Source organism: Adiantum capillus-veneris, chromosome 4, assembly GCF_014529385.1.
Source record: "Adiantum capillus-veneris isolate H3 chromosome 4, ASM1452938v2, whole genome shotgun sequence".
Classification (NCBI taxonomy): Eukaryota; Viridiplantae; Streptophyta; class Polypodiopsida; order Polypodiales; family Pteridaceae; genus Adiantum; species Adiantum capillus-veneris.
The window spans coordinates 18,197,884-18,225,635 of record NC_140934.1 but is presented as its reverse complement, the minus strand read 5'-3'; the positions used below and the strand labels follow the sequence as shown (position 1 = coordinate 18,225,635).

The following is a 27,752-nucleotide window of genomic DNA, read 5'->3' as shown; positions in this document are numbered from 1 at the left end:
CGTCACAACCTCTCAAGGGAATCATGTAGAAATCCTCGTGCCCTAAACACCCCTGACATTGCAAACGAAGTTTGCCAATGATCGGTGTAATGGCAACATCCCGTCCGGGTGCCGCTAGAACTACCTCCGCCTGTGGCCTCAGCCTGTCGGGCGTAATTCCAAATCGAGCCGCCAATTCAAGTGAAAAGAAGTTTGCCATGGCTCCTTTATCCAAGAAAAAGAGGGCTTCCCGATCTTTCACTTTTCCCTACAGGCGGCAAAGTTTTGTACTTTCATTCATTTGATTCGGTTCGGGCCCCACGCAATGTGGTACCAGTTCTGTTTTCATGTGCCTTTTCTGCCACGTTCCTCAGTTGCTTTCAAACTCTGATCTTTCTTCATCCTGTTCATTTGATGCCTTTTTAGGGCACTTCGCGGAGATGTGCCCAGTTTCCCCGCATCCAAAGCACTTCCCCTCTTTGATATAGCTGACCCTCTCTCGAAGAGTGAGCTGGGGTCGTGTATCCTTTTCTCTCTTTTCTGGGTTGCTCTTCCTCTTTTACTTTCATTGTTCGAAGTCTGTTTGGTCCTTTGCGTCATGATTTTCGTCTGTGGAGTAGGTCAAACTGCCTGAGTGAATTGCAAAACCCCGTTTCTCACGACTCATCAGTTCCTGAACGGAATCTGACTTTTGCTCTAAGCAGTGATCTCGGATCTCTGTAGGAAGTCCCAAGGTAAACCGCTCAATCTGTTCTTTGAACGAGATCTTCTTAAATGAAGAGGTTGGTAGAAAAGAGCTCCAAAATATGCGTCCAATGAATCTCTCTTGGTCATTCGAAGATGGTTCCAAGCAGTTCGTATGTCACGTTCGTACTCCAGAGTCAACCAGGAAGAAATAAAAAGCCTTTTAAATTTCAGCCATTTAACTGGTGCTTTCTTGTTCAATAGAAGAGTGGACAACCAAGTTCGAGGCTGGAGCATTTCCCTTGAAGTAAGAGGTAGCCCTCCGAATCTTGGAGTGCTCTGAGTAACGCCCTCCAGAGAAAGCTATGTCAAACCGCTGTATGAAGGCCAAAGCCTTCGAAGCATCTCGAAATCCAGAAAACGTGAATTTAATTGACTGTCCACCTTCTTTAAACTCTCGGACTTTCTTGCTTTTATCTTCCAGAAAGTCATACTGGTTGGCTTTGTAAAAATTGTTCTTCCTTGCATAAAATCTGTTGTCATCGAAGTCCGAGCTATCCAAAGATGAGTCCTCTGTATAACTGTCCAAAACTTGGCGAGATTTAGACTTCTTCGCCTTTTTCTTGCCCTTTCCGAAGCTTTGCTTTTTGCTTCGCTTTTTCCCTTTTTTGTCTTCTTCGCTCGAGTCAGAAGAGCTAGAAGAACTGTCAGAAGGAGAAGAAGAAGAACTGGATACTCCTTTAAATTTGACATGTTTTTTCTGCTTTCTTGCCAAGGCAAAAACAGATTGACGACCCAAATAACCGAGGAAGTCAGTTCCTTTCTTCTGCTTTTTGTCATGCTTTTCAGTTTTGTTCTGCGCGTCAAAAAGTTGAGGAATCCCTGCATCAACCACCTCTTCTAATTCTTGCTCAGTAAACATCCTTGGAGTAGGAGGTTTCTTGAGTACCAGTTGGGGGTGGTTCTATGGTTTGCTACCACTGTGCATACACCTCGTCGAAGGCCCGTCGAAGGAGGTCTGGGTCATAAATTTTGCAAATTTCAGGTCCTTCGCAAAAATTAACATCATCTTTACTCCATCGTCGATCAATCGTCGACGCTCCATCTCTTCAAGCTCTGCTTGAGTAGGCCGAGGTGGGCTGAATCTTCTTCGTGATCTCTTCCCGCATCTCCGGATGCAAAGGAAGGCGACTAATCTCTGTCTGAATCCATAACTGTCGCGTAAAAAGGATCGGATTTCATAGTACGCTCTGATACCACTGTAACGTACTTGGACACTCCAAGTCAAGATTTTACCGCGACACGACAAGAGTTCACTTCAAAACAGTTCATAGTTCACAATTGATTCCCACGGCCCGGCGCAGTTCCATGCCTAGAGATATTGACCCCAAAGACTGGCGCCCCTTTCTGTATTTCTTTTTGTATTAATCTATTGCACAAAGTACACGGAGTGGTTGAGTCTCACTCTCAGACTCTGTGTCTAGATGCTCTGAGAAGTGGGAGCCCAAACAACTTCTTATAAAGGTTTACAAGTGATGCCAAAAGCAGAGCCACAAAAGCTGTTTTGAAAAAACTGCCCCTCTTTCTATCTCTCAAACTTACGTGCAAATTAAAGCAAGAATTTGCGTAGGCTTTCCAGCTGCCGTACTGCTGCTTTATTTTCCGTACGCTGGCCACATAACTGTCCGTACAGCCTTCTGTGTTTTCTGGCGCAATCTACGGAGGTGTTCTTTATGGCAGTGCCACGTCATCATTTCAGCCTGTTTTCCCCGGGACTGTCCATGCGAAAGGGGAAGGTGTGTGTGTATACGGGCTGCCACATCACTGAGTTGTGACATATTGCCATTACTTCATGACCCGTGCTTTATAGCCAGAGGGGGTTTTTGCCTCTTGCGTAGACCACATGCCTCAATACAAGAGCAGGTTTTCTAGGGGATTGTTGATTTTTCTTAAGTTGGCAATGAAATGGCAAGACTACAAGTTCTTACATGTCTGTGGTTCTATGTGCCATGTCGACATTCTACTACAACACCTTCAAAGCCAAGGTTTGCCAAATGAATCTACGGGATTTTGTATGGGAAACTTTGTGGGCCTATTCACACAGCATGCATGACCGCATAAGGCCATTAGATGGGTTTTTTCCATTTTGGAACCTTCTTGTGTAAATGGTTTGTACACAAGTTTGGCGATTTACACAAGTTTGGCGGTGTAGTCACACTTTGGTGGGCACCTGGTAACTCGCATGTAGCTTAGGATAAATGAAATGTCTTCCCTTTGTTATTGTATATCTTATGAGTTTTTTCACTACCAGATCCATTTATTTTGTTGTGCCTATGGGCTTATGTAACCTGTAATTTAAATACATAATGCGAAGGGTACCAAGCCCTTCTTTTCTTGTAAAGGAAAAAAAAAAAAACGTCATGGTCTAGTTCCCACATCAAATGGATCACTAGATATGGGTCTTGTAGTTCCCTAAAAATTTGTGTGCGCAGTTGGGTCAAACATCCACAACCCTTGAGGTTTGCTGCGTGCAAACTTTGAGAGTTCGCCACGGTGAGCCTGGAGGCTAGTGCATCAAGACTTTAGGTCTGTTTCCTCACATACAACACACCCACTGACCTAGGGAACTCGAGATCTGCTTCTAACACAACTTGGTGGTGACTTCCGGTATTCGAGGTGTGCTGTCTCTTACAAGGTTGCACTAGACCTATGGAATTCGAGGTCCAGAAACCTTTATAAAGCAGCCTCTTCCTCTCTCACTTGGGCATGCCTTTGGAGCCTTGTGTGACATTTTTACTGCAGGAAAATCCCTCTTTCTCCCTCTTGCATGTTCAGCCAGGTTGCCCCTCTTGCATCTGGGTATTTAGCAGCCCGTTGCCCTCCCCATTCAGCCAAGGTCCGTCACATTGGAGATGCCCTATCACCAGCAGGTTTTGGCCATCATCTCCCTCATCTAGCCTTGCATCTATGCGTCAGATGTGTGTTTCTTCCAGCCATATCTGTGATTTTGTAGTTAGCATTCAGCCATAGACCCTGCACACATCTAGTGTGCAAATCAGCCCCGGATCTCTCCCATAGTGGCTATTGGCAGCATAGATTGAGTCGGAGCTTTGCAGCCGGCATTCAGCCCTCTAATCCTCTCACATCAGGTGTGCAAATCAGCCCCAGATCTTCACCGTGGTGGTCATACGCAAGCCACATCGATTCAGTTCTCATTGGTGTATCAGATTACCCCCGAGTTTCTTCATTTTGAAGATTGTTGTGGATCCCTAAATTCGAGTCGAGTCTTGCATTGAGGTATATCATCCATGTACAATCTGTTTATGCAAAGAAAGTACCACTCCGGTAACGGGGTGACCCTTGAGAGGGTTGGTTGGGAACCTATCGGTGAGCCTTCTCCTCTCTCTCTCTCTCTCTCTCTCTCTCTCTCTCTCTCTACCAAATCTCTGTGATTCTCTATCTGATTATGTCATTCTGTACAATAGATCTTCAAATTTGAGCATGAATTTGCCAATCACATCGAGATATCTATCTAGCCACAATTGTCTAAAGATTCCGAGAAGGAAAACGCAAAGGATTTGTGATTGTGTGAATTGGTCGATTTTGTTTGAATCTCTCAATTTCGCTGCATCTGACATTTTACTTGTGGTATGGAGGCATATGTTTCAAAGCATTGCATGAATAGGCTTGATGCGGATGGTCTTGATCGACTCATGTGAAAGAGGAAGATCTGACTGGGAGCAGGAACTAGACGCCCAAACTTGAGCGTCCCAGCCCCTTAGTTGCGGCATGAATTGCGGGATTGTACGGATATGTTTATGTGCCAACGTATGGATGGTTGGAACATGACCGATCATATGGATGACTGCTTACGTGGCAAAATCTACGCTGGGATGCTTTTGTTACAAGCTTGGACATTCCAAGCGAGAAATCAATAGCAACACACGAACTGAAACTGTAAATCATTGAATTGAACTTGAATAGAGAGAGAGAAGAGGAGAGTGGACACGGAATGACTGTGTGCTACTCCCAGATGCATTGACCCCAAAGACTGGCGCCCCTTCTTGCATTTCGTTATTGATTGCCGATCACAAAGATACAACTTCCCGAGGGTCCCACTCTGTGAGACTGTGTCTAGATGCTCTCCAGAGAGTGGCCTCCACGGCCCTTATAAATAGCACAAGGGATGTCCAAAAGCAGAGCCGCAAAAGCGTCTGGTCCAAAAGCACTAACCCCAAAAGCACTTGGCTCTAAAAGCATGGCAAAATCTTGCGCCACTTGTGAGTGCACGAATGCGGTGCGCGTGCGTAGAGCGAGAAGGAGAGAGAGAGAACATAGGATGTGCGTGGAGCAACTTACCACAATATGTGAGAGAGAGCCCCTTATTCTTCTATCTAGTAAAGAATAAGGTGTGTACAAGTGATGGACGGTCGGGTGTCTGTGGCGTGTCCAACCGGGGTAAGAGGCCTTTACCTCAACAATCTCCCACTTAAAGGCGAATGTGCCAATAAATGGTACTACTATAGGCTCTAGTAGTTTGTAGAGTAGGTATAGGGAGGAATCTCGTCTCAACCTATGCCCACTGGTTCTCTCCAAGTCGATGCATGCTGCCGTATAGGCTTTAGCAGTGTGCGAAAGCGTATATCTCTGCTAGAATTAGCATGCGTACCCTGCAGGTATCTTGTAATGACTTGCGTTGCTTCATGATGCATCATGTTAGTGTCAGTCATCTCTCGACTGACAACCCCAACTGCAAACGCTTCCACTGCAGCTATTATGTCGGGTCTCGATACTAAGAGGTCATACACGAGAGCCTCGAAACCTGATGATAAACGCATAATCTTTGCCACCATATCCGTGCCAATCGCATTAGCGCCATGTGCAATGATTTCTGCCAAAATATTCGCAGTAGGTATCTCAATGCTCACTGCATTACCGGTCACGCATGAACACGCCAATCCAGACTCCGGGATAGTCGTCAATTCCTCATCATCCATAGGGACTGTATCCACATGTCCTGGCATCATCATATCAACCTCTAGCATGAGCATATCAAAGAACTCCATATCGCTCATCTCCGTTGTAGGAGGCATCTCTGTCTTAAGAGGATCAATATGCTGTGTCTCGCTAGAGCATGGCCGCTCTAACTCTGCATCTACAGACATGTCGTGCACAACATTCTGGAGGTCATCCGCGAAAGAGATGTGTCTAGTCTCTTGCTGACATGACTGTAATGTAATTGAGATTGTGTGCCGTCTCGCATCTCAGATTCATGCATAGGGTATACCAAGCTAGTCCTGGCTCCTCTCGTAGTGACTAGCGAATTACAATGCATCTGGAAGAACTGCTCTCTAAGTAGTACCTGACATCTGTTGTCTCTCAACTATCTCACCGAGATCAAATTTTGTGCAATCTCCGGAACATAGCGCACATGTCGTAGCATATAAGATGCACCATTGGGTAATGACAAGCATACATCTCCTGCACTTGCTATGATATATGCTGATTCGTCAGCTAGATGCACACGACCAAGGCTCCCACTAGCAAAAGTGCTAAACCACTTACGACATGATGTGACGTGGAACGTTGCATACTCATTTAGTAGCTATCGAGAACAAGTGGCATCTCTATCAGACATAAAAGCAAGGGGAACACCAGAGGTAAACATGCCATCACTGTCACTAGCATACAAAGCCACCTCTCTAGTCTGTGTCGTCAAAACCATCTCTGCATCACGTATGCATCTGCGCCGCTACCTCATGCGTCTAAAGCAATGTCATCTAATGTGCCCTGTGTGACCACAAGACCAACATCTCAAGTGTTGACACAAACTGGACCGCTGTCTCACATGAATCATCGTCGTGGACTCAGAACTGTCACACATATTAACTGCCATAAGTGAAGCTATGGCTCTATAGCATGTACAAGGGCAATGTGTATAAATCAATGCCAAAGAGAAGTGCACTAAACCTAGAACGAAAGAAGCTCCTTGCAAGAAGAAAACACTCTCAAAAGAGCTCACCAACACTTGTAGTGTCACAAGACGGGCACCACGTGCCAATAGAAAAGAATAGACTGAACAGACTTTTAGATCTTCAATAACAACTGAACTGAGAAAGAGAGACGACACGTGACACGGAGTGGTGGAATTCCACCCCAGAGAGTATTGGGCCCAAACCTTGGCGCCCCTTTCGGTATTTCTTTATATTGCATCAACACAGTACAAGTCGGTACTCCAAATTCTGCACCTTCTCTAGGAAGCATACCAGAGAATGAGCCCTTAGCACATATTTAAAGGCCCTTGGCTTGAAAAGCAGTTATAATGAAAAGCCTTCAAAACTCAAAAGCATCTGGTCCAAAAGCAAAGCCAAAAAGTTGCCAGCGTAAATCACGGAAATCCGTACAGCCTGCCACGTCATCAGCCAGCGCAAAATGCGAAAATCCGTATAGCCTGCCATGTCATCATGCAAGCGCAATTTTTAGAAATCTGCCACGTCATCAGTTTGTGTGTGTGTGCGGGTCCTGCTTTATTTTAATCCTTTATGTCACTAGGGCCCCATCGGACGGGGTCCCCATAAGTTGGTAGGACTTCTTCTATTACTTGTTCTCTTAGGGTTTAGGCCCCTCGGTTGGCATCTACAAGTTGGCTCCCTTCTTTAGGGCTTTGACACGTCAGTAGTTTGTGACATCTCCCCTTCTTGAAAAAGAGTAATCGTCCGCGATTACAACATATTTGCAAAACAACTCTTAAGTTAGCTCAAAAATTTCCGAGGGACAATCAGTTTGCTCTTTTTGTTAAGGAGTTAGCTTCTCCTTTCGGCTCTTTTGATCAAGGAGTTAGCTTCTCCTTTCAACTCTTTTGATCAAGGAGTTAGCTTGTCCTTTCATCCAGATCAGAACTCTTGATATTCCGGCGTAGTAAAATTAGCCATCCCATCCAGTCCACGGGTGTCTTGATGCACTAAAATTACATACCGAGGCAATCTCATCTAGTTAGGAATATTCAGTGGTTGGCACATCACAATGCAACACAAATGCTCACATATGCATGTTACAAGACATAGAAACATAAAGTCGCCGATGAACACTCCTCCTGCATAACCTAACAAGGTCCGGGCTGGGAGATATTCAACGACTCCCTCATCACTCCTCCCGCATAACCTAAAAAGGTTCGGGCCGGGAGATATAGAGACCTCTTACAACCAAACGCTCCCTAGACCGTAGCTTGCGTCGTTTGGAGGTGCTGAGAGTAACTACTGCTCAAACTTCTTAATACTCCTCCCGCATAACCATCCAGGTCCGGGCCGGGAGTCACAACAACAATTATTTTACAAGCATACAACGAAATGCCGCCCAGGCATCGGCCTGCGTCGTTCTGAGGTTTTCAAACATACAACGAAACGCTCCCTAGGCATCGGCCTACGTTGTTCCGAGGTTCAAACAATACCAAAACAGTATTTCTTACTTCTCCAACCGGGAGTAAAATCACCAAGCATTGAAACCAGTATCAAACCAGAGTCAAACAATTCAAATCGGCACCATAATAGGTTCAAAACAGACACCATCCATTTCAAACAAATTCCAAACATGATCACCAAACAAGTTCAAACAGAACTCAAACTTAAAAAGCAATCTTGACATTAGTCGAGCTCGAAGTCGACTGACTTTCCATCCTGAAACCTGCATAAAAAATTAGGGTTAGGTTCCTTCCATAAGATCGTAGACAACCACAGCATGGTCCATTAGCTCTTGGACAGATAGTGTTCCTCTGGCGGCGATGGTAGTCCCAAGACATAGCAATCGCACCGAACCTCCAAGGTTATCAATTCAAGAAGAGACATCTACTGAGAGATGTCGAGAAATTTCAAGATATAATCTGCTAGGGTTTCCATGGCAAGCATTTCAGGATACCCCGCTCTGCCAGAAGTTGCACTCCGAAGGAGGATGTCAGAAACCATATAACTTCGGGCAAAATTTTTCTTGAAAGCTTGCCAAGTACTTGAGTATGCTGCTTGGTAGCTATCAACATCTGCATGGCACCTCCTCTGAGAAAAACAGTGACTCGAAACAAATCTTGGATCCTTCTTTTGCAAGTGATCTTCATGGCTTATGCCTTGTAAGACATGAGCGGTGAAGATGGGAGCGCGCCCGATGCGCGATGAAGTAAGGGTGGGAGTGGCTGATAAGCCCGGGGCGGTTACCTCGAATAAACTCCAGAAGTCTCTGGTTTGCTCCGTCTGGAGGGCGAAGATACCTCGAATAGATTCCGAAAGTCTCTGGTTTGCTCTGTCTGCTCTTTTGTGGGACCGGTATGCTTTCAGAAAAGCACACGCCTGATGCTCTTATACCACGGTCACAAGACGGGCAACAGGTGCCAATAGAAAAGAACAGATTGAACAGACTTTTAGATCTTCAATAACACAGTACAAGCCGGTACTCCAAACTCTGCACCTTCTCCGGGAAGCATACCAGAGAATGAGCCCTTAGCACATATTTAAAGCCTTCAAAACTCAAAAGCATGTGGTCCAAAAGCAAAGCCAAAAAGCTGCCAGTGTAAATCATGGAAATCCGTACAGCTTGCCACGTCATCAGCCAACGCAAAACGCGGAAATCCTTACAGCCTGCCAGGTCATCATACTAGCGCAATTTTTGGAAATTTGCCACGTCATCAGTTTGTGTGTGTGTGTGTGTGTGTGTGTGTGCGGGTCTTGCTTTATTTTAATCCTTTATGTCATTGGGGCCCCATCAGACGGGGTCCAAATGTGGTCCAAAAGCAAAGCCAAAAAGCTGCCAGTGTAAATCATGGAAATCCGTACAGCTTGCCACGTCATCAGCCAACGCAAAACGCGGAAATCCTTACAGCCTGCCAGGTCATCATACTAGCGCAATTTTTGGAAATTTGCCACGTCATCAGTTTGTGTGTGTGTGTGTGTGTGTGTGTGTGCGGGTCTTGCTTTATTTTAATCCTTTATGTCATTGGGGCCCCATCAGACGGGGTCCCCATAAGTTGGTAGGACTTCTTCTTTTGTTACTTGTTCTCTTAGGGTTTAGGTCCCTCGGCCGGCATCTACAAGTTGGCTCCCTTCATCAGGGCTTTGACACGTGAGCAGTTTGTGACATGTAGTGCTCAAGCGCATCAATGCATAAAATCTCCCGCAGTAGTGTGACCACACTGTGCTCTGCAATCGTCACACTGATGCAAGTCTCAACTGCCAAAAGTACATGGAACGTGTAGCTAGTGACTACGTGTATACTGTATGCAGTGGACTCACAATCGGAATATTCGTTGATCGGAAAAAGTGCATACCACAAGTCTACGTGTAGCCACTGTGAGCATACACAAATTTGACTCTTGCGAGAGTGGATACAAGAACACAAATCTGTGTCCAAAAACAGCCATATCCCCGCCAATGTGGGAGCAAAGTCGATCACAACAAGAGGGATCACCGTTTCAATCCAATGACGGTAAATGCATCAAAAAAGTGTATGGCCATCAAGCCAAAAGTATGGCGAGAAATTTAGCAAAAATTGTACAGAATCTCCCTTGCAAAATGAGCGAAATCTCAATGCAAATTCTCAAACCATAAACCACATCCACGATGCCAAAAGTGGGAGATGAGCTCAACCACTACAAACATAGCAAAAATCTGTAAAAAGTATGGCAAAGTGGGAGTAAACCTCGACCATTATAGTCTCCTAAAGATGACTCAAAAGACCATACACCAAAAACACTACTCAATGCCAAAGAGTAATGCCAAAACGGCTCCACAATGTGCATTCAATGGCAATCCGCACTCAATGTACATAAACGGAGTGACCACGCATAAATAAGCGCCATAAGAGTTGCAATCTAAAAAATTGATCAATGCAGAACAATGTTTTCTACAAAGTTCACCGGCACGCAAAAGTGCGCGCCAAAATGCATGTACAATGGGCATCAACCTTGCACCATAACCATATGCAAATTTGTCTGCAAAGATCATAGCCGAATCACAAAATCGCTGCCAAAGTGTTGTGTGAAAGCCTGTGAAAGAAGCTCCACCTATAGTGCCCAATGCTGACAACTTCGCATGGGTATCTGCCATCGGGCCAAACTACCCGCTTCTTCTTTACCCAAATCTACCAAAAACTTCAAACCTCAAGCTCTGCACAAGCTGAAATTTCTTCTTTAACTCAGAATTTATTGACTCAACTTCGAGCACCTGCCGTGCTTCCAAAAGTGCATCAAACTTGCACAGTGCGCAAAACATAAAACTTGAAAGTTTTTGCATACAGTCAGTCTGTCACGAGATTGTGACAACCACTATATATATTTGTTGGTTTCTTTCCCTTGATTTTTATTTAATTATTGGGGCCCTTTTGTTAAAATCACAATGCCCGAACATTGCATGGCTAGTGTGAAACGGCCGTTGGCCAAGAGTTTCACCCGCAGTCAGGAAGGGCAGGTTGCCACGGGATGTTCGGGCCAGTTGGCACTGGAATCAGAGCAGTAAAAGGTTGGCTAGGCTCAATTCAGAGTCATTTAGGCCCCTCGGCAAGACTTAAGTTGGTGGGTACTAGGAAATTAAACCAATGGGAGTCAAATGGACACTTGGCAGTAGGGGAGTTGTATGCAAGCCAACACACACTTTCGAGAAGCCTCATCCAAGAGGGGACGCTCATTTTTGAGTGGGGGCTGATTTTTGGACTTCAGAAGTATGCTACACAGTGTGGGTGAGTAGTGGGTGCAGGTGATCACAGCTTTAATGGAAACTCGCCTTCTCCCTTGCTCTATGTAGCGCGATGATTTGCTTTCACACATCTCTCTCTCCCCTTTGCACACATGGTAATGCCCCACTAGTTGGGCTTCTCAGATGACCATGTACAGTTCTGGGGGTTTTATGCACGTTTGCCAAGGCAAGAGCCTTCTGTACAGGAACCGGATTAGCTAATTGCTAATCCACTTCAGGTACGCACAGTTCCATCACGAAGGGATGTGAAAACAGAGAGTTCTCTCGCGTGAAAACTCCTCCAATCTACAGGGGAACTGTCCCATTGCGTACGGGTCCCGGGAGCCTTTGAGACACCCGTAGCGGAAAAGGAAATTACAGTCTGGTGTGTTTTTCTGCAGGTTTAGGTTTTCGCACTTAGCCTCAGGAAAGCCGTGGGTGCTTGTACAGGACAATTTAGAGAGATTTCCCGTGAGGAATCTCGTCTAATTCAAAGGGCAAGTGACCCTACAGGTGCGGGAGCTCGAGGGCTACTCACAAAAGTGATCGGCACGCGAATCGGAGCACAAAACAGAGAATTACAGCTTGCTGTAATTTTTTGCAGGTTTAGGGTTTTGGCCAGTTTTGATGCCTACAGGTCCCAGGAGCTTCGGGGAAGCTAGGAATCACCGAATAGGTGGTTTGGTGCAAATTGGAAACCAAAAACAGAGATTTCAGCGTGCTGTAATTTCTCACCAGGTTTTGCAAAGTGCTCCAAAGTGCGTGAAAAGTCATTGTTTGCTTGGGATTTTGTCCGTGGAGACTTCTACTATGGTTATGTTACCGAAATCGGGTTAGAGTAAGGGAATTTTAGCCCAATAAAAGTGGGATAGCTTGTAGAAGTTTACAGGTTTTTCTCAATTGCAATAAGAATAAAGTACCGAAAGGGGCGCCAATGTTGGGGCTAACAGGGTGTCGTTGTCTGCTTGGGAGCGCTCTAGCTGCCAAGTTGTGAAATGTCTTGAAGTGTTGAATTCCAATCACAAGCTTAATCGTGAAGTTCCTTTGTGTTGTAAAGCTCAAGTAAAGTTTATGGAGTAAAGATTCGGGTGAAAGCTAAAGTCTACCGCCCCACGGGCCGATCTCACAATCTGAGCTGAATATCATCAAAACGGTGAGGAATTTGTAAAATGTTTCATCTTTAAAGTTGTAGACCATGTTGAAACGGAGGGGTATCGTGGACATAGTTTTCAGATATGCAATTCACAAGGAGAAAAATGAATTTGAAAACAGCGCTGCTACGCGCATAGTTTTTAGGGCAGCATCTTCACCTACTCACAATCTTTCACATTCTCTCCCGAGCTTCCACAAGAGCATACATCACTCGCAACTGAGCTCACAAGCTCCCATTGCGTTCTCACAAAGCTTCCAAGCTTTCTTGATCTCTCCACCACCAAGAGTGAGCAAGCGATCGCCTCGAAGCTCTCGACACTGGTGTACTCGCCGTCATCGCCAAGCTGTAGCTCTGATAGCACTTAAAGAGTGCATGAATACGGTGCGTGTGCGGAGAAGGAGAAGGAGAGAGAAAGAGAACACATGATGTGGGTGGAGCAACTTACCACAATATGTAAGAGAGAGCCACTTATTCGAGCCCCTTAATTCTCCTATCTAGTAAAGAAAAGGTGTGTACAAGTAATGGATGGTTGGATATCTCTGGCGTGCTCAACCGGCGCAAGAGGCACACCGCTTTTATCCCAACGCCCCTGCTGACTTGTTTGTACGCTGTTGCCACATCACCAGTTTTTGCAATTTTTGGGCCAACCTACCACGTCAGCATGTTGGTGCAATTTTCGGAATTTGCTTGCAAGCCTTTACGCTGTGTCTTTTTAGGGTTTAGGTTGTAGTCTGTTCAATCTAGGAAATTGCCAATTCAATGTTCAAATTTTCATAAAGTCATTCTGCAAAATACTGCTAGACCATCAATATCCCTAAAATCACAAGGAGAAATTAGTGACTTTGTTCAATCTTAGGCAACCTGTGATGACAAGGGAGTGGAGTGGCTCTCCCCTTGTGCAGCACGCATTGCACCATATTCAACTTGTTGATACAACATGTCAAAAGCCTAAAGGTACAATCAAAATTGAAGAGAATCTGCAAAATTCTCCTCCTCCATCCACTTTGCATTTGCTCTCGAACAATTTATCGGTGGACTTAGCTTACCCTTATATTCTTTTTCTTGTGTCCTGGGACCTGTAGATTACTGTTCAGCAACCACCCCACCCTTGTTCCATCGGCACAGTTTTGAGTTGTTGGAACTCTCTTATGAACTATTAACTTCTTTCCTTGGTTCTTGCTTTGGACACTTTGTGAAGACGTGCCCTTGTTCACCATAGCTATAAGACTTGCCCTCTTTGATGTACTCTTCTGTCAATTTGGGCTGTGTGGATTTCTTCTTTTGATTTTGCTTTCCCTTGGAAGATGAACTATCAGCTGGTTTCCTTGGTTCTTGCTTTGGACACTTTGCGAAGACGTGCCCATGTTCACCATAGCCATAACTCTTGCCCTCTTTGACTCAGCATGCTGCTCTTCTGTCAATTTGGGTCCTGTGGATATTCTACTTTCCCTTGGAAGACTCTTGCCCCGTTGAGGCGGACACTTGCTTGTCTGTAGATAGGTCAATGAGCCAGCATGCATACCAAAACCTTCCTTGGCATGTCCCATGAGCCTCCGAATGGATTCTGACTTTTTCTTTAGGCAATACCGTTGAATCTCTTTTGATAGCTGCAACAAAACTTCGCAATCTGCTCCTTCAAGGTGATTCTCGGGAAAGAGGATACTGGCAAAAAGGTATCTCAAAACCTTTGGCAATAGGCAACTTAAGTGTGTTCCTTTTACATTCTTAGATGATGCCAAGCCATGATGACATCCTCTTCATATTCTTCCATTAACCATGCTGAAGTGAGAATTCTCTTGAATTTGATCCACTTCTTAGGTGCTTCTTTGTGCAAGAGAAGGGTAGACCACCATGACCGTGGGTTACCTTTCAGGCAAGACGCCGCCCTTCGTACCTTGGAGGCTTCCGAGAAACGACCTCTTGAAAAGACGATGTCAAACTGTTGTATAAATGCAAGGGCTCAATGGGTATCCTCAAAGCTTGAAAAGGTGTTAAAGTTTACTGTTTGACCCCTATCCATGAATTCCTTGGTCTTCTTTCTCGTTTTCTCGCTGTTTGAACTTTGAAAAGAGGACGAGGTCTCCTCCCGTGAATAGCTAGATTACTTTTTGTGCTTTCTAGACTTTTTCTTGGATTCGCTTTTCTTGCTTTTCTTGGTCTTTCTCTGCTTTTTCTGCTTTTTCTCATCCTCACTAGAACTAGAGGAAGAGGAAACGTTGGAATTATCTAAAGACGAAGAAAATTTGGGATCATTCTTGAAGCGAGCACGCTTCTTGGATTTGCTAGCCACCTCGAAAGTTGATTTCCGGCCCAAATAACCGGGGTAATCCGCTGATCTGCTTTCTTCCGAGAGTGCTTTTTGCCTTTCATCAATCTTGTCACAAACTGGTGATGTGGCATGCCCAGATACACCCACACTGGCTGGCAGTAAACCTGTGAAATGCAGAAAGTACTGATGTGGCAGTCCTAGATTTCACACCGGATTTTCCGCTGATAGTCCTGTACGGAGAATCGTGCTTTTTGCACCGAGTTGCTGACGTGGCAGAGCGTACGGATTTCCACTTTTTACGCTGGTGTACGGATTTTGTGCTGGCTGAGTCTTTGGACCAGCTTCTGGAACTTGATGCTTTAATTTTAGAAGGCTTTTCACTTATTGCTTTTGGGGCTCTGCTCTTGGGCATCCCTTGTAACCTATAAATTAGTGGGCAGGGCCTCACTTCTCAAAGCATATGGACGCAGAGTCTGAGAGTGAGAACCCTCCCACTCTCTTGTACTTTGAACACAGATTAATACAAAAAGAAATACCGAAAGGGGCGCCAGTCTTTGGGGCCAATATCTCTAGGCACGGAACTCCGCCGGGCCGCGTCGAATCGAGTGTGAATTGTGAATTGTTTTGAAGTCAATCTTTGTTGTGTCATGGTAGAATCTTGACTTGGAGTGTCCAAGTTTGTTATAGTGGTATCAGAGCGCGGCCAATTTCTCTTCTACTGGAAATCCGATCCTTTTCTTGCGACACTTATGGATTCCAACAAAGAACAGTCGACTTCCTCTGCATTTGGGGGTGCAGGAAGAGATCACAAAGAAGATTTGCATGAAGAGTACGGCCCACCTCGGTCTACTCAGGCAGAGATTGAAGAGATGGAACTGACGACGCGACAAAGATGACGATCAACATTGCGAAGGATCCGAAATTTGCAAAATTTTTGACTCAGACGTCCTTCGAAGAGGTGCATACCCAGTGGCAGAAGGCCACAGAGCCACCTGTCAAATTGGCACTCAAGAAACCTCCTCCTCCAAGGATGTTTATAGAACAAGAATTAGAAGAGGTAGTTGATGCACGGATTAATCAGCTTTTTGATGCGAATAACAAAGCCAGAAAGCAATCCTGTGATGTGACTGTCGATTGGTACATGTGCTAGATGTGTTGTTCCTAGTGCGTCTGTACTAACAGTCAGTGTCTGCTAAGACAGTTTATGGCCTTTGTCTGTTTTGCAGGCGTAATCGAGGGTGATTACAATGATTTCAAGAGGGGGGTATGTCACAAATTGGTGACGTGGCATGCCCGAATACACCCACACTGGTTGGCAACAGGCCCGTGAAACGCGGAAACAGTCCCGGATTCCACGTCGGATTTTTCGCTAACAGGCCCGTACGGAGAATCCCGCTTTTTGCGTTGAGTGGCTGACGTGGCTGAGCGTACGGATTTCCACTTTTTACGCTGCTGTACGGATTTTGCGCTGGCTGAGTTTTTGGGACAGCTTTTGGAACTTGATGCTTTAATTTTAGAAGGCTTTTCACTTACTGCTTTTGGGGCTCTGCTTTTGGGCATCCGTTGTAACCTATAAATTAGTGGGCAGGGCCTCACTTCTCAGAGCATCTGGACGCAGAGTCTGAGAGTGAGAACCCCTCCAACTCTCTTGTACTCTGAATACAGATTAATACAAAAAGAAATACGGAAAGGGGCACTAGTCTTTGGGGCCAATATCTCTAGACACGGAACTCCGCTGGGCCATGTCGAATCAAGTATGAATTGTGAGTTGTTTTGAATTGAATCTTTGCTGTGTCACGGTAGAATCTTGACTTGGAGTGTCCAAGTTTGTTACAAACCGACTGATCTTCTTATCAAGAGCTTCGTTAAACTCTTCTTGTGAGTACAGCTTTTGCTTTTTGCACTAGGCTTTGCTTTTTGCTTCATTGCCGACTTGAGAGGTGAATGGACGGCTTCTCGTGATCTTGTGTGAACCTCGTCAAGTGTATGATTCTTTAGGTGCTTCAAATACTTCGGGTCCTTGGAGTACCCGATCAATCTTTTCACACGTGTCAACTTGTAGTGGATGTCGGTTCTCTTATCTTGTCGAGATCTCCGCTGGAAATTTGCCATGGTCTCTTAAATCATCGGAGGGAGCCTTGCTTCCGTTGGAATCTCCATTGTTTCTGTTGCTCCCTGATTGGGATTAAAATTTTCTTCATCTCCCTACAGACGAGTTGTATGACTAAGAATTTGATACATGCTTAAATTTTCAACACACTAGTTGCATTGAAGATGCCTGGGCATTTTTCTAAATTATTTTTTAGCGAAGAATTTTCTGGATATGTGAGAAAGTTAGATTAGATTTTTGCCTACACAAACTGTTTTGTCTCCTAGAATCTCATCGAGAAGTTTTGGTGGTCTTGATTGTAAGAAACCCATTGCAGCTTGCAGGACTCGGGTGTCTTCTAACTGTGGATGAGTTTTTTGAGCATCAGTTTCATCAGCACGAAGAACCACCTCACCAAGCAGAGTCTTTAACATATTTTTTGGACGTAGAGAATGGTAAACATGGTATTCAGGTCCTATTCCACTCGCGCAAGAAAATTGTTGCTGATCCAGATGCAAAAAGTGACTTGTTGCAGCCTTCTTTGCCAAGTACTTACATAAAAGATGCAGGTTCTGTAGAAACCCTCTTTCTTGATAGTGACAGAGACAAGGGAGGTGCAAAAGTTCGAGTTGTTGCGGGACAGTATGAAAGTGTGCCAACCTCTGTTCCGGAAAATTTTGTAAGTAATTTACCATCCTTATGCATTTTCTGTAGGTTTTTTGAAGTGCCATGCTGATAGCCTGCATGCACATTAGAATGTCTGGGTGAAGGGTTGTTATTTCCACAAATTTCTTGCTCCTAGCTCAGATAAATTATCCAAAAGCACAAGAAAGAGGATAACAAGTTAAGCTTTTTGCAATAGTCTCTTACAACATATAAGTAGTTCATCCTTTTGAAGCTATGGGTCATACAGTTAAATAACACACATTACAAAGACCTCTTTGTTCAAGTCATATGGAATCACAATTCTTTGGGGCATTCTTCTGTATAACAGCACTATGAATACCCTTTTGTTAGACTCAATACTTCTATCTAATAGATATATAAATACGCCTTTTTTCAAGGCAGACTGATTAAAGTGGGGCTGGGCTGGCTGGTCAGGGTTGTGGTGCTTGAATTTGGGATCATTTATCCAACAGAACCACAACACTAAACTTAACACTACATTTGGTATAATGTACATGATGTGAGAAGCTTCTCTAGGTGTGGAAGAAGCTTAAGAAGAAGAGTTACTGTTATGCTTACCATTGGTCTTATCGTTCTTACCATTCGGTGGGTTCTGAGGGTTCTAAGAGGTACTTTGAGATGACTCCTTAGACTTGCCTTTGTTGTGCTTCATCTCTTGGGCGAGAGCTATCGCCACTGCGGTATTGTAGTCCATAGGGTTAAAGAATTGCACATTAAACTTGATGTACTCGTCTAACCCAAAAAGGAAAGCCTCCTTTTGTTCGGCATCCGATTTGTGCAATTGGACGCCAATCTGCAAAATACGGCTAGAAAAAGACTTAACAGGACTGCCATTTTTCTTAAGACCACACCAATCTTCTTTTAGCCGATCAAGGTACTGTGGTGGCATGAAGCGAGCCTTGAGCTTGTCTTGGAAGTCGCCCTAATTGAGAGAGAGGGGTACGCCTTCCTCGGCATAATCAAGGTGCTCAATCAACTGCGACTCCTACCAAGCTTGATACCAATTATTGGCATCTCCTGCTAGATACATGTCAAAACTTTACTGTTATTTGTGTTCTTGTTAATCGCAAAGTAAGCATTAAATTGATGCAACCAAGAATGCATCACAGATGCATCCATCTTACCATCATACTTACTAAACGTCAACTTCTCAGTGACTGGATTGTTGGAGTCGTGGCCTTTACCTGTGCTACGGGATGACTCGCGAGGCTCCTTGAGCGGCTCGCCTTTCGTGGAGAGTACATGTAGGACCAACTCTTGCATGCGTTGATCCCTCTGCGCCTCTGGTTCCAACTCCATAGCTGCTCGCTTCTCTTCGCCCTCTATGTGTTGAGCCTCGCGTGCTTGCTCACGCTCGAGCTCCATAGCTACCTTTTTTTCTTCGGCCGCTAAGCGTTGAGCTTTGCGTGCTGGCTTACGCTCAAGCTCCATAGCTGCCCTTCTTTCTTCATGGTCACAGTCCATGGAGGCGCGTTGCGCCTCTTGTTGTAGCATCATATCCTTCATCGACTTGACCAAAGCCTCCATAGGGTTTGGCGCAATCCGTGGCGTAGATGGGGATGGGGGAGGATTGGGAAACAATCCTCATGGTTTAGAAACTTCGTCTTCCCCGACTCCACTCTCATCACCTTCACACAAAGTATCCATTCCGTTTTGGCTGATGACCATGCACTGAGTTCTTGGGTACTTGGGGTTCTTGAGTTTCTTGAAGGTCTTGAGGTTCTTGAGTTTCTGAGGTTCTTTGTAAGGTGTAGCGGAATGAATGTTTGAACTTTGCTCAAGATGAGTGCTCCGAACTATGCTCAAGGTTCTTTTTTGTTCTTATGGAAGGGAGAGCCTTTCGTTCTTAATGAGAGAGTGCAATGATCACAAACAAGTGAATGTACACTGTGCGTGCAAGTGTATGAGACTGAGAGATAGAGAGAGAAGAGAAATACGACACCAGAGACGTTGTAAAACCCTCCTCCGAAGGCCCCACTCTTGTCGGCGAGAGTGGTCTACTATTGATTGCACAAACTGGTACAAAGTAAATGCATGTGACTGATGCAAGTCTAGGCTAGATTGATGACGACGACGGGGATGGCGAGACCGATCTAAGGGCTGAAATCTGACGCTTTATGTACTGCTGTTCAAAAACGCTATTGGCTGAAATCTGAGGCTGAATTGCTGCTGTTCCCAAAAAACGCCACTGGCTGAATATCATCGGGACCAAAAACGCTGAAGTGGGCTGCTGTTTGCGGGCTGAAATCTGATGGTTATGAGGCGGTCAAGGCTGAAAACTGCTGGTCTTTATTTGCTGAAAAAGGCTATGGGCTGAGGCTGTAAATCTGGAAATGCTAGGGTTTCTGGCGATGATTTACTGAGCTTGATGGCGATGGTCTGCTGAGTGCTGGAAACGCCAAGGCTGAGGTTATGCTAGCGATGCTTGATGAAAAACGCTAGGGGATCTGAGTTCTTGCTTGGAGGAGAAAAAGCCACCAAGGGGGGTTCTTGATGAGAAGTTGCCTGTTGAGCTTGTGCTCCTGCTGCCTCTTCTGCCAATTAGTGCTAGCCTAGGTTTGCGTATATACAAACTTACTCAATTTGCCCTACCTACTTTCCAACAAAAGTCACTTAAAAATAATAAGTGAAAAATGTCAAAAATAGAGAAAATAGGTTAAATGCACTGGAAAATTCCCCTGAAGGATTCTGATGGGAATGCTTATGATCATGCTATGCGCAACCAGAGGATATGCATCTACACTCAGTGCCTGGGCATGCACGGTCTGCGAACAGACTCACAAAAGTGCCAGAACACTTCTAAATCTAGACTGACTGGACTGACTGAACCCTTGTCGTGTTGTAGCTTGTCCACGGACACATAGTGTTGGATGTGTCACGTGACATTCGTGGCTTGCAACTTGTGTTTAAGAAGGCTTTTCTCTTACCAAAGCTCAACTCCTTCTTGCGGGTGCACCCCTTGGCGGCCTTGCGGTCACACCAAGGTTGCTTTTTCCCACCTCACGTCGATTGGTAAGTGCAAGGTCCGCTCTCAATGAGTGGAAAAGAGGAACGAGGGGAGGCTGGACAAGCCCTTCTTTCTTGGGTTATGTGCCACTCTTCAGAAACATAGATTAGGGATTGACACGCCCAAGTGGTCTTGGGTTATGTGTGACCTCAACAAGCAAAATAAAGTTCTTGTGGTTCTTTGTGCTTCTTATCTTGAGTGAGGATAACGAACACTGCCAAAGAGCTCTGATACCAATGTAATGTGCGACGGAAGTGAATGTTGGTGTAAGCTCACGATGAGTGATCAGTGAGTGCTCAAGGTTCTTTTTACTTTAGAGGAAGGGAGAGCCTTTCTTGCTTAGAGAGAAAATGTGCAATGACCAAACAGAGAGTGGACTGCAAACTGTGAGAGTGCTAGAGAGAGAGAGAGAGAGAGAAGAGACAACACGAGATGGGGTCCCAAACCCCCCTCCAAGGGCTCCCCCCTCTATTGCTAGAGAGGTATTTGCTTTAGATTGCACAAAGGTCTGGTAAAGTGCTTCTAGATGCTCTAGTACTTGTCGACAACGACGGCGAAGACCGAGGGCTGAAATTGAAAAACGCTAGGGCTGAGGCTGGCTGAAAACTGAGCGCTGTCTTAGGGCTTAAATCTGCAATTGTGCCGGCGATGACGAGGCTATGCAAAAAACTGATGGGCTGAAATGTGAAATTGCTGCTGAATCTGAAATCGCTAATGGATATGTGGGCTGAAATCTGAGCGTTGGCTGTTCTGCTGCGATAGGTGGAAATCCGGCGAGGATCTGCTACCGGGAATGGGTACTGAGCCGCAAGGCGAAGGGCTGATTGCTGGTGCAAAAACGCCAAGGGCTGAAAGCTGAAAACGCTAGTCCTGCTGATGAGAAAACCTGGAGAGTATGCTGCTCTGCTGGGCACTGTGCTCTCCCTTCTATGTCTTCTGCTTGAAACTACTAGTGCTAGGCCTCCTTATATACTTGCATGAGACTGGGTCGAGCAAGCTCCCCTACAGCCCCACGACTTGGGAAAAAAGTCACTTATTTAATAAATAGGAGAAAAAATGTGTACTTGGCAAAAAAGGTTCTATGCACCGAAAAATGCTCATGATGGGTATTGACTTTAATGCTAGTGAGTATGCAGCTACTCTTAAGTGACTGGACGTGCACGGCTTGCGTATAGGCTCACAAAGGCGCCACAACACTTTCTAGGCTACCTAAACCCTAGAAATAGGAACAACTTGTCCACATGCACATAGGGTTAGGTGTGCACGTGACAGAAAGAGAGAGAGAGAGAGAGAGAGTACTCGAGACCAAGATGCACTGGCCCCAAAGAATGGCGGCCCTTTCGATATTTCTTTATCATTCACTTCACAAAGTACAACTCTCGAGGGTTCAACACTCTTCGAAACTTTGTGTCCAGGTCCTCTCGAGGAGTGGCCCCTGGGAACTTATAAACAATACAAGGGATGCCCAAAAGCAGAGCCCTAAAAACCTCAATCCTAAAGGCATTCTCATCCAAAAGCATCTGCTCTCCAAAAGCCACACAAAAATTGCCAGAAACCAGCCAGCTGGAAGTTCGGAAAGCCGTATAGGAGTGCCACGTAGTCAACACAAATTGCGGGCATGTGTACAGTTGCCATGTCATCAGTCCTTTACACAATACTTGAGCGTGTCTTTAATTTAGGCCCCTCGACATAACTTTAAGTTGGGTGGGGGTTAGGATTAAAAATCTTAACCCATTTTGGGCCACTTGGCAAGATTGCACAAGTTGGGGATTCCTTCTGTTTCTTCTTCTTCTAAGTTTTAGGCCCCTCGGCCAAAAGCTACAAAACTCCAAGGCTCGAAGGTCACTCAGATGTCCTAGGGTTGTGCAGATGATCACAAATGCACATACAGTGCATAGAAGAGAACTAATCACAACATAGAGGATTTTGGCTTTGACCAAGAGATTGGTATGAACCACCTTTCTAAAGAGCATGAGTCTGTGACTGGCCCAACAAACGCATGGATCAGATTGGTCGATGACCTCGATGTAGAAACCCTAACCCTAAAACCTGTCACATTACAACTCTGTAGCTTTGCTCTTTCTCTGCAACTCGGATGCTAGAGAGTGAGCCCTTGGCATATATTTAAAGGCCCTTGGCCTCTCAAAAGCTTCACATGAAAAGCAAAACTTTCAAAAGCATCTGGCTAAAATCTGACACCAAAAAATTGCCTGCACAAATCATGTGCAGCCAATGCAAATTTTGGGATCATCTGTGCATGTTGACCCGTGAGCATGACTCACACAAATTTGTATGTGTGTGTGTGTGAGTTTTGCTTTATTTTAGGATTTTAGGCCACTTGGCCAAGGTTTTGCAAGTTGGCTGGGTTAGGATTGCGGTCTTTTTAATCTTTAGGCCACTCGGCCGGGATTTGTAAGTTGGAAAGTCTTTTTCTTCTTCTTTAGCTTCTTCTGTCAGGGTTTAGGTCCCTAGGCTAGGATCTGTAGGTTGGGCCGCTTCTCGGGGATTGCCACATCATCAAGTTGTGAAAAGAATTTACAATTGATGATCAACCGGAAAATACCCAAAATCCTCGACTACAATGCACAAATTCTTGAGATTCTTGTGACATATCAACTCTGCCTGCACGACCTCGCTTGACTATCCACCAACGAGAAACTCTGCAACAAGAAGGTAGGTGTTTTGAATGTTTTGAGGCAGGTCAACTTCTTATTTCTATCCCTACAAAGGTGATAAACCTCCAGAGAAACCTTCTGTCAAGAAAGCTAGAACCTGAATAGGACTTGTTCCAAATATTTACGAAATTTCTGAACCCGATGCTTCGAAGGAACTATGCGGAAGATTACAAAACACTTATCTTTTTGATTCAGGTTATCGAAAACTTTATCCACCTAGAGTTTCTCAAGCAGATGGATTTTGAGTGTGACTAAATTTTTAGAGACTGTGGTCTGGGGAGTGTCTAGTTGTACTTGGGACATCTAAACAACGTAGGCTGCAGTTTGGGTAGCGCTAGTTCTAGATGGAAACCTTTGAACGACGCAGTTGCGGTCTAGGGAGCGTTTGGTTGTATGTGGATGTCTTTATGTTATGTATTTGCACATGTGAATGTTACATCATCTGTAAAGCATTTCGAGAAGCAGATGAATCTGGTCGACCCATCAATAGTTCCAATTTACCTAGGTATGTGATCTCAGTGCATCGAGACATCCCTTGAAAGGACTAGCGCAGTGTGGGTGTGATGGCTAATATGGTTACGTTGAAATATCAAGAGTTCCAACGAGGATGAAAATGTGATTGTGGAACTGTATGGTTTAATGCATGCTAGAGAATGTGTTGTTTGGCACTAATGGGCATTGGCATGCATGCATAAGGGCAATGTTCGCTAAAGAATCGGATTGAGTTTTGCAGGTCTAATCGCGGCGGGCGATTACTCTTCCTTTAAGAGGGGGATGTGTTACAAGTTGCTGACTTGGCATTACCCCTAGGGGGTTAGAGACATCAAAGAACCCAACTTGGACAACATTGCTAGTAACCAAAGCAAACCCTAAAAACAAGCTGATGTGGTTGCATGTACGAATGCCCAGTAATAGCGTCGCAACTCGCGAAAAGCTACATGGGGAAATTGCGAGGCAGCCTTTGGCACTAGCTTTTGAGGTCAGAGAGCTTTTGGAGCTAGAGCTTTTCATAGCAGATGCTTTTTTAGGCGAGGGGCCTTCAATTATAAGCCTTGGGGGCTCACTTTGGCTTTCTTTCGTTTGCGGAAGTAGAAATAGAGCTCCTCGACAATTGTACCTTTGTGAAGCAATAGAAAAGAAATGCTGAAAGGGGCCCAGTGCTCTAGGAGTGGAACTCCGCCACTCCGTGTCTACTCTCTCTCTCTCTCTCTCTCTCTCTCTCTTCAGTTGTTTTGAAGTGCTAAAAGTCTCTTCTAGCTTGTTCTTTTCAGCTGGCATGTGGTACCCTCCCGTTACATAGAGATTACAAATTTTGTGGCGAATACTTCCCCCGCTAAGACTTCAGTTCTCCATTGGTGAAGTTTGCTTACAATAACACCATTGCCCACTTTGATGGATAAGGCGCCATTCGAGATTGTCGAGGGCGGAAAAAAGGTTCTGCTCGGGATCTGGCGACTGCCTTTGCCAAGGTTAAAGAGCCTTGCAGAAGTCTCAAGAACGGGATAAGAAGTCGGCAAACTAGCATCGCCGCAACTTGCAGTTTAAGGAAGATGATTGGGTGCTTCTTTGGTTTGAGAAGACACACCTTAGAAAGAAGAAGGATATGGAGAGGCTTTGTCCAAAGCTAAGTATGTGATACTATGGGCCCTTCTAGATTTTAGAAAAGATAAACGATGTAATCTTCCGACTAAAGTTGCTAGATATGTGGAAGATTCACAGTGCATTTCATGTGAGTCTATTGAGACCTTTCAAGGGTGAAGTGCCAAAGGACAGAGAGCTTGAGGAGCAACTAGAGGTAGAAGAAATCGAGGAGATTCTTATACGTGAACAGGTCCTAGCACACAAGGAAAGGAAAGTGAAGGGTAAGCTGGTCCGCAGATATTTGGTTGAGTGCAAGAATTTATCTAACTTTTGATGCAAAGTGGATGGAGAGGATGACTTGATAGATACTCCTTAGATATTAGAGCTTTACCTTTTGGATTTTGGTGTAGCTACGACTATTCCGAAAGTGCACGTTGAATCAACATGTTGAATTTGGTGTAGTGCATGCTACACAAGAGGGGAGCCAATCCACTCCTTGGTCACATGTTGCCCAAAAGGAAATACGATCAACCGATTTGATCTTGACATTTTTGGGGTGTTGACAGGCTGACAATATGCTGCTGGAGTGACTTTACAATATGTACATAAATTGTTGACCATGAAATGTATCGTTACGGTTGGAATTCCTTTAAAGTCCGAATGATTCATGTACTCTTTGATGTGTATTGTTATGGTTGGAATTTTAAAAAACTTGAATGATATCTGTACTCTTACAATTGTCTCTTTGTTTGAGTATGTGTGTAAGATGAAATGTGTGTAGCATTTTGTCTTGGTTCACCTGAGAATTGATATGAATCTTGAAATGATGAGATTTAGTAGATCAAGACATCTGCTAGGGATCAACGTGGTTTGAATGTGATTGCTTAATAAGTCATGATGATCAAGATGCGTGTGTGTGATTGTGATTGTGATTTTAGTGACTGGGGTCTTTGTGCTAGTGCATGGTTTGAGTGGTCCAATGCATCTCTTGAGCTGCTTTATTGTCCACCATCTGTTTTGTAGGTGTAATTGAGGGCAGTTACTCTTCTTTTAAGAGAGAGGGTGTGTGTGTGGGTGGGTGGGTGGTTTGGGTTGGGGGGCGGGGGCGGGGGGGGTGCTTAAAATGATGACATGGTTGCACCTATAACATGACAAAGAAGAGAAGGCCATACGGACGTCCGGGATCCGTGGGGATTCACGGGTTGTATGAACAAGATGATGTATCATGTGGCAGCTTTTCGGCATTGTTATGAAAGCAATTGAGTTGCAGAGCTTTTGGGGGCACCATGTTTTTAGCAGATTGAGTTTTTGGGCGGGAGCTTTTGTAACTGGTCCTATAAATCAGGGCCCTGGGGTCACTCCTGTCAGATCAGTGTATGGCCATACACTTGTAGAGTGACTCCCTGGTAGTTGTACTCTTGGAAATTGATTAATACAAAAAGAAGCACCGGAAAGGGCGCCAACTTTGGGGCGTGTTAGGTCTGCAGTTGTTTTAAAGTTCAAGTAAGAACAAGTTTTCAAGTTTGTTGGTGTGTTTGCTGTTGATTCACCGCCTTGTTAGTGGCTTACCGGCTACAATGCTCTTTGGGGGCTTTGCCATGGTTGAGCAAGTGGATGATAGATACCAATTCAAAGGCTTCACTGTTATTGTTTTTGAAGGGGTTGGGGACCTCTATTACCAATAGCAAGCTTGTCCTCTGAGACATTGGCCAACTTGGGGATAGCTGGCAAAACTATTCCCTAGGGCCATTGGCAAGAAAATCCTGTCTAGACAAACGTACAACAATTTTGGATTTAGCAAACCATGCAAGTGCTAAGGTGTGTTATTCCTTGTGCATGTATTTGATATTGATGATAAAGTTATTAAGGTCAAGAACCACTGGTTTCGCCGATTGTTTTAGAGAGTATCACATGGATTTGAAGAGATGTCTTCTCTAACAATTATGCCCCTTCCAAAGTGTGAATTACTGTAGTTCACACCACGCAAAAATTCCCCACCCATTTTAGAAAGGAATAATGCAAATCAGGAAGAAACAGAGAGAGGCTCTGTATCATGACCTTTTGCCGAGGGAACAGGACCCCAACTCCTTCCTAGCAGAACAATCTATTATCACTGGTGATTGACCTCCATGTTGTCACAACTTGGTGACTGCAGATATCGTATTTGATGGGACCGATCGGGAATAGATGCTGCTCATCCCAAATAACAACACACCTGCCTACAAAACTCGTGGGTGTTGACGCAACACACGGACCATATCCTCCGTAGATGAAGAATCGATTGAAGCTTTGATACAACGGTAATCGGCTTGACATTGACAAAATGGTAATCTCACAGCAACACACGAACATAACTGAAACTTTAACACTTACACTTCAAAGCTCAAAGTAGTCGCCACATGTAGCGGTGAAGTTCCGCTTCTAGATGCTCTGGCCCCATAGTCTGCGTCCCTTCCGGTACTTCTTTTTATATTAGCAATCACAGAGTATGCTAGGGAGTTACTTTGCAGCCCTGCCCCCAAGGCTCATAAATAAAGGCCCTTGGCCGAAAAGCTACAAACCCAGAAGTTGGGAACCACCAAAAGCAACAACTGCTAAAAATAGTAGCTCCAATAGCTCTTTAACGTAAAAAATTGACCATGTCAGCACTCATGTAAATTCCGTTGTAAAATATGCTACATCATCACTTGCAATGAATTCTCTCTCTCTCTCTCTCTCTCTCTCTCTCTCTCTCTCTCAGACCTGGTATCAGATTCACCAATTTGTGACAGATTGGTCTCATAGGTCATTTTGGCCTAATATATCATTTCATCTCTCTCTCTCTCTCTCTCTCTCTCTCTCTCTCTCTCTCTCTCTCTCTCTCTCTCTCTCTCTCTCTCACTCAGACTTGGTATCAGATTCACCAATTTGTGACAGATT

General features: G+C 44.8%; 1 protein-coding gene across 2 annotated transcripts in view; it reads left to right on the top strand.

Annotated features, from left to right (window-relative positions):
* Positions 1-27,752, top strand: part of LOC147458804 (uncharacterized) — a 66,682-nt gene that overhangs the window by 11,505 nt on the left and 27,425 nt on the right. For both annotated transcript variants that reach the window (XM_086510241.1, XM_086510240.1), the window contains exon 2: positions 17,228-17,562. In XM_086510241.1, the coding sequence (XP_086366367.1) occupies positions 17,228-17,562 (335 nt within the window). The remainder of the gene's footprint in view (positions 1-17,227; positions 17,563-27,752) is intronic.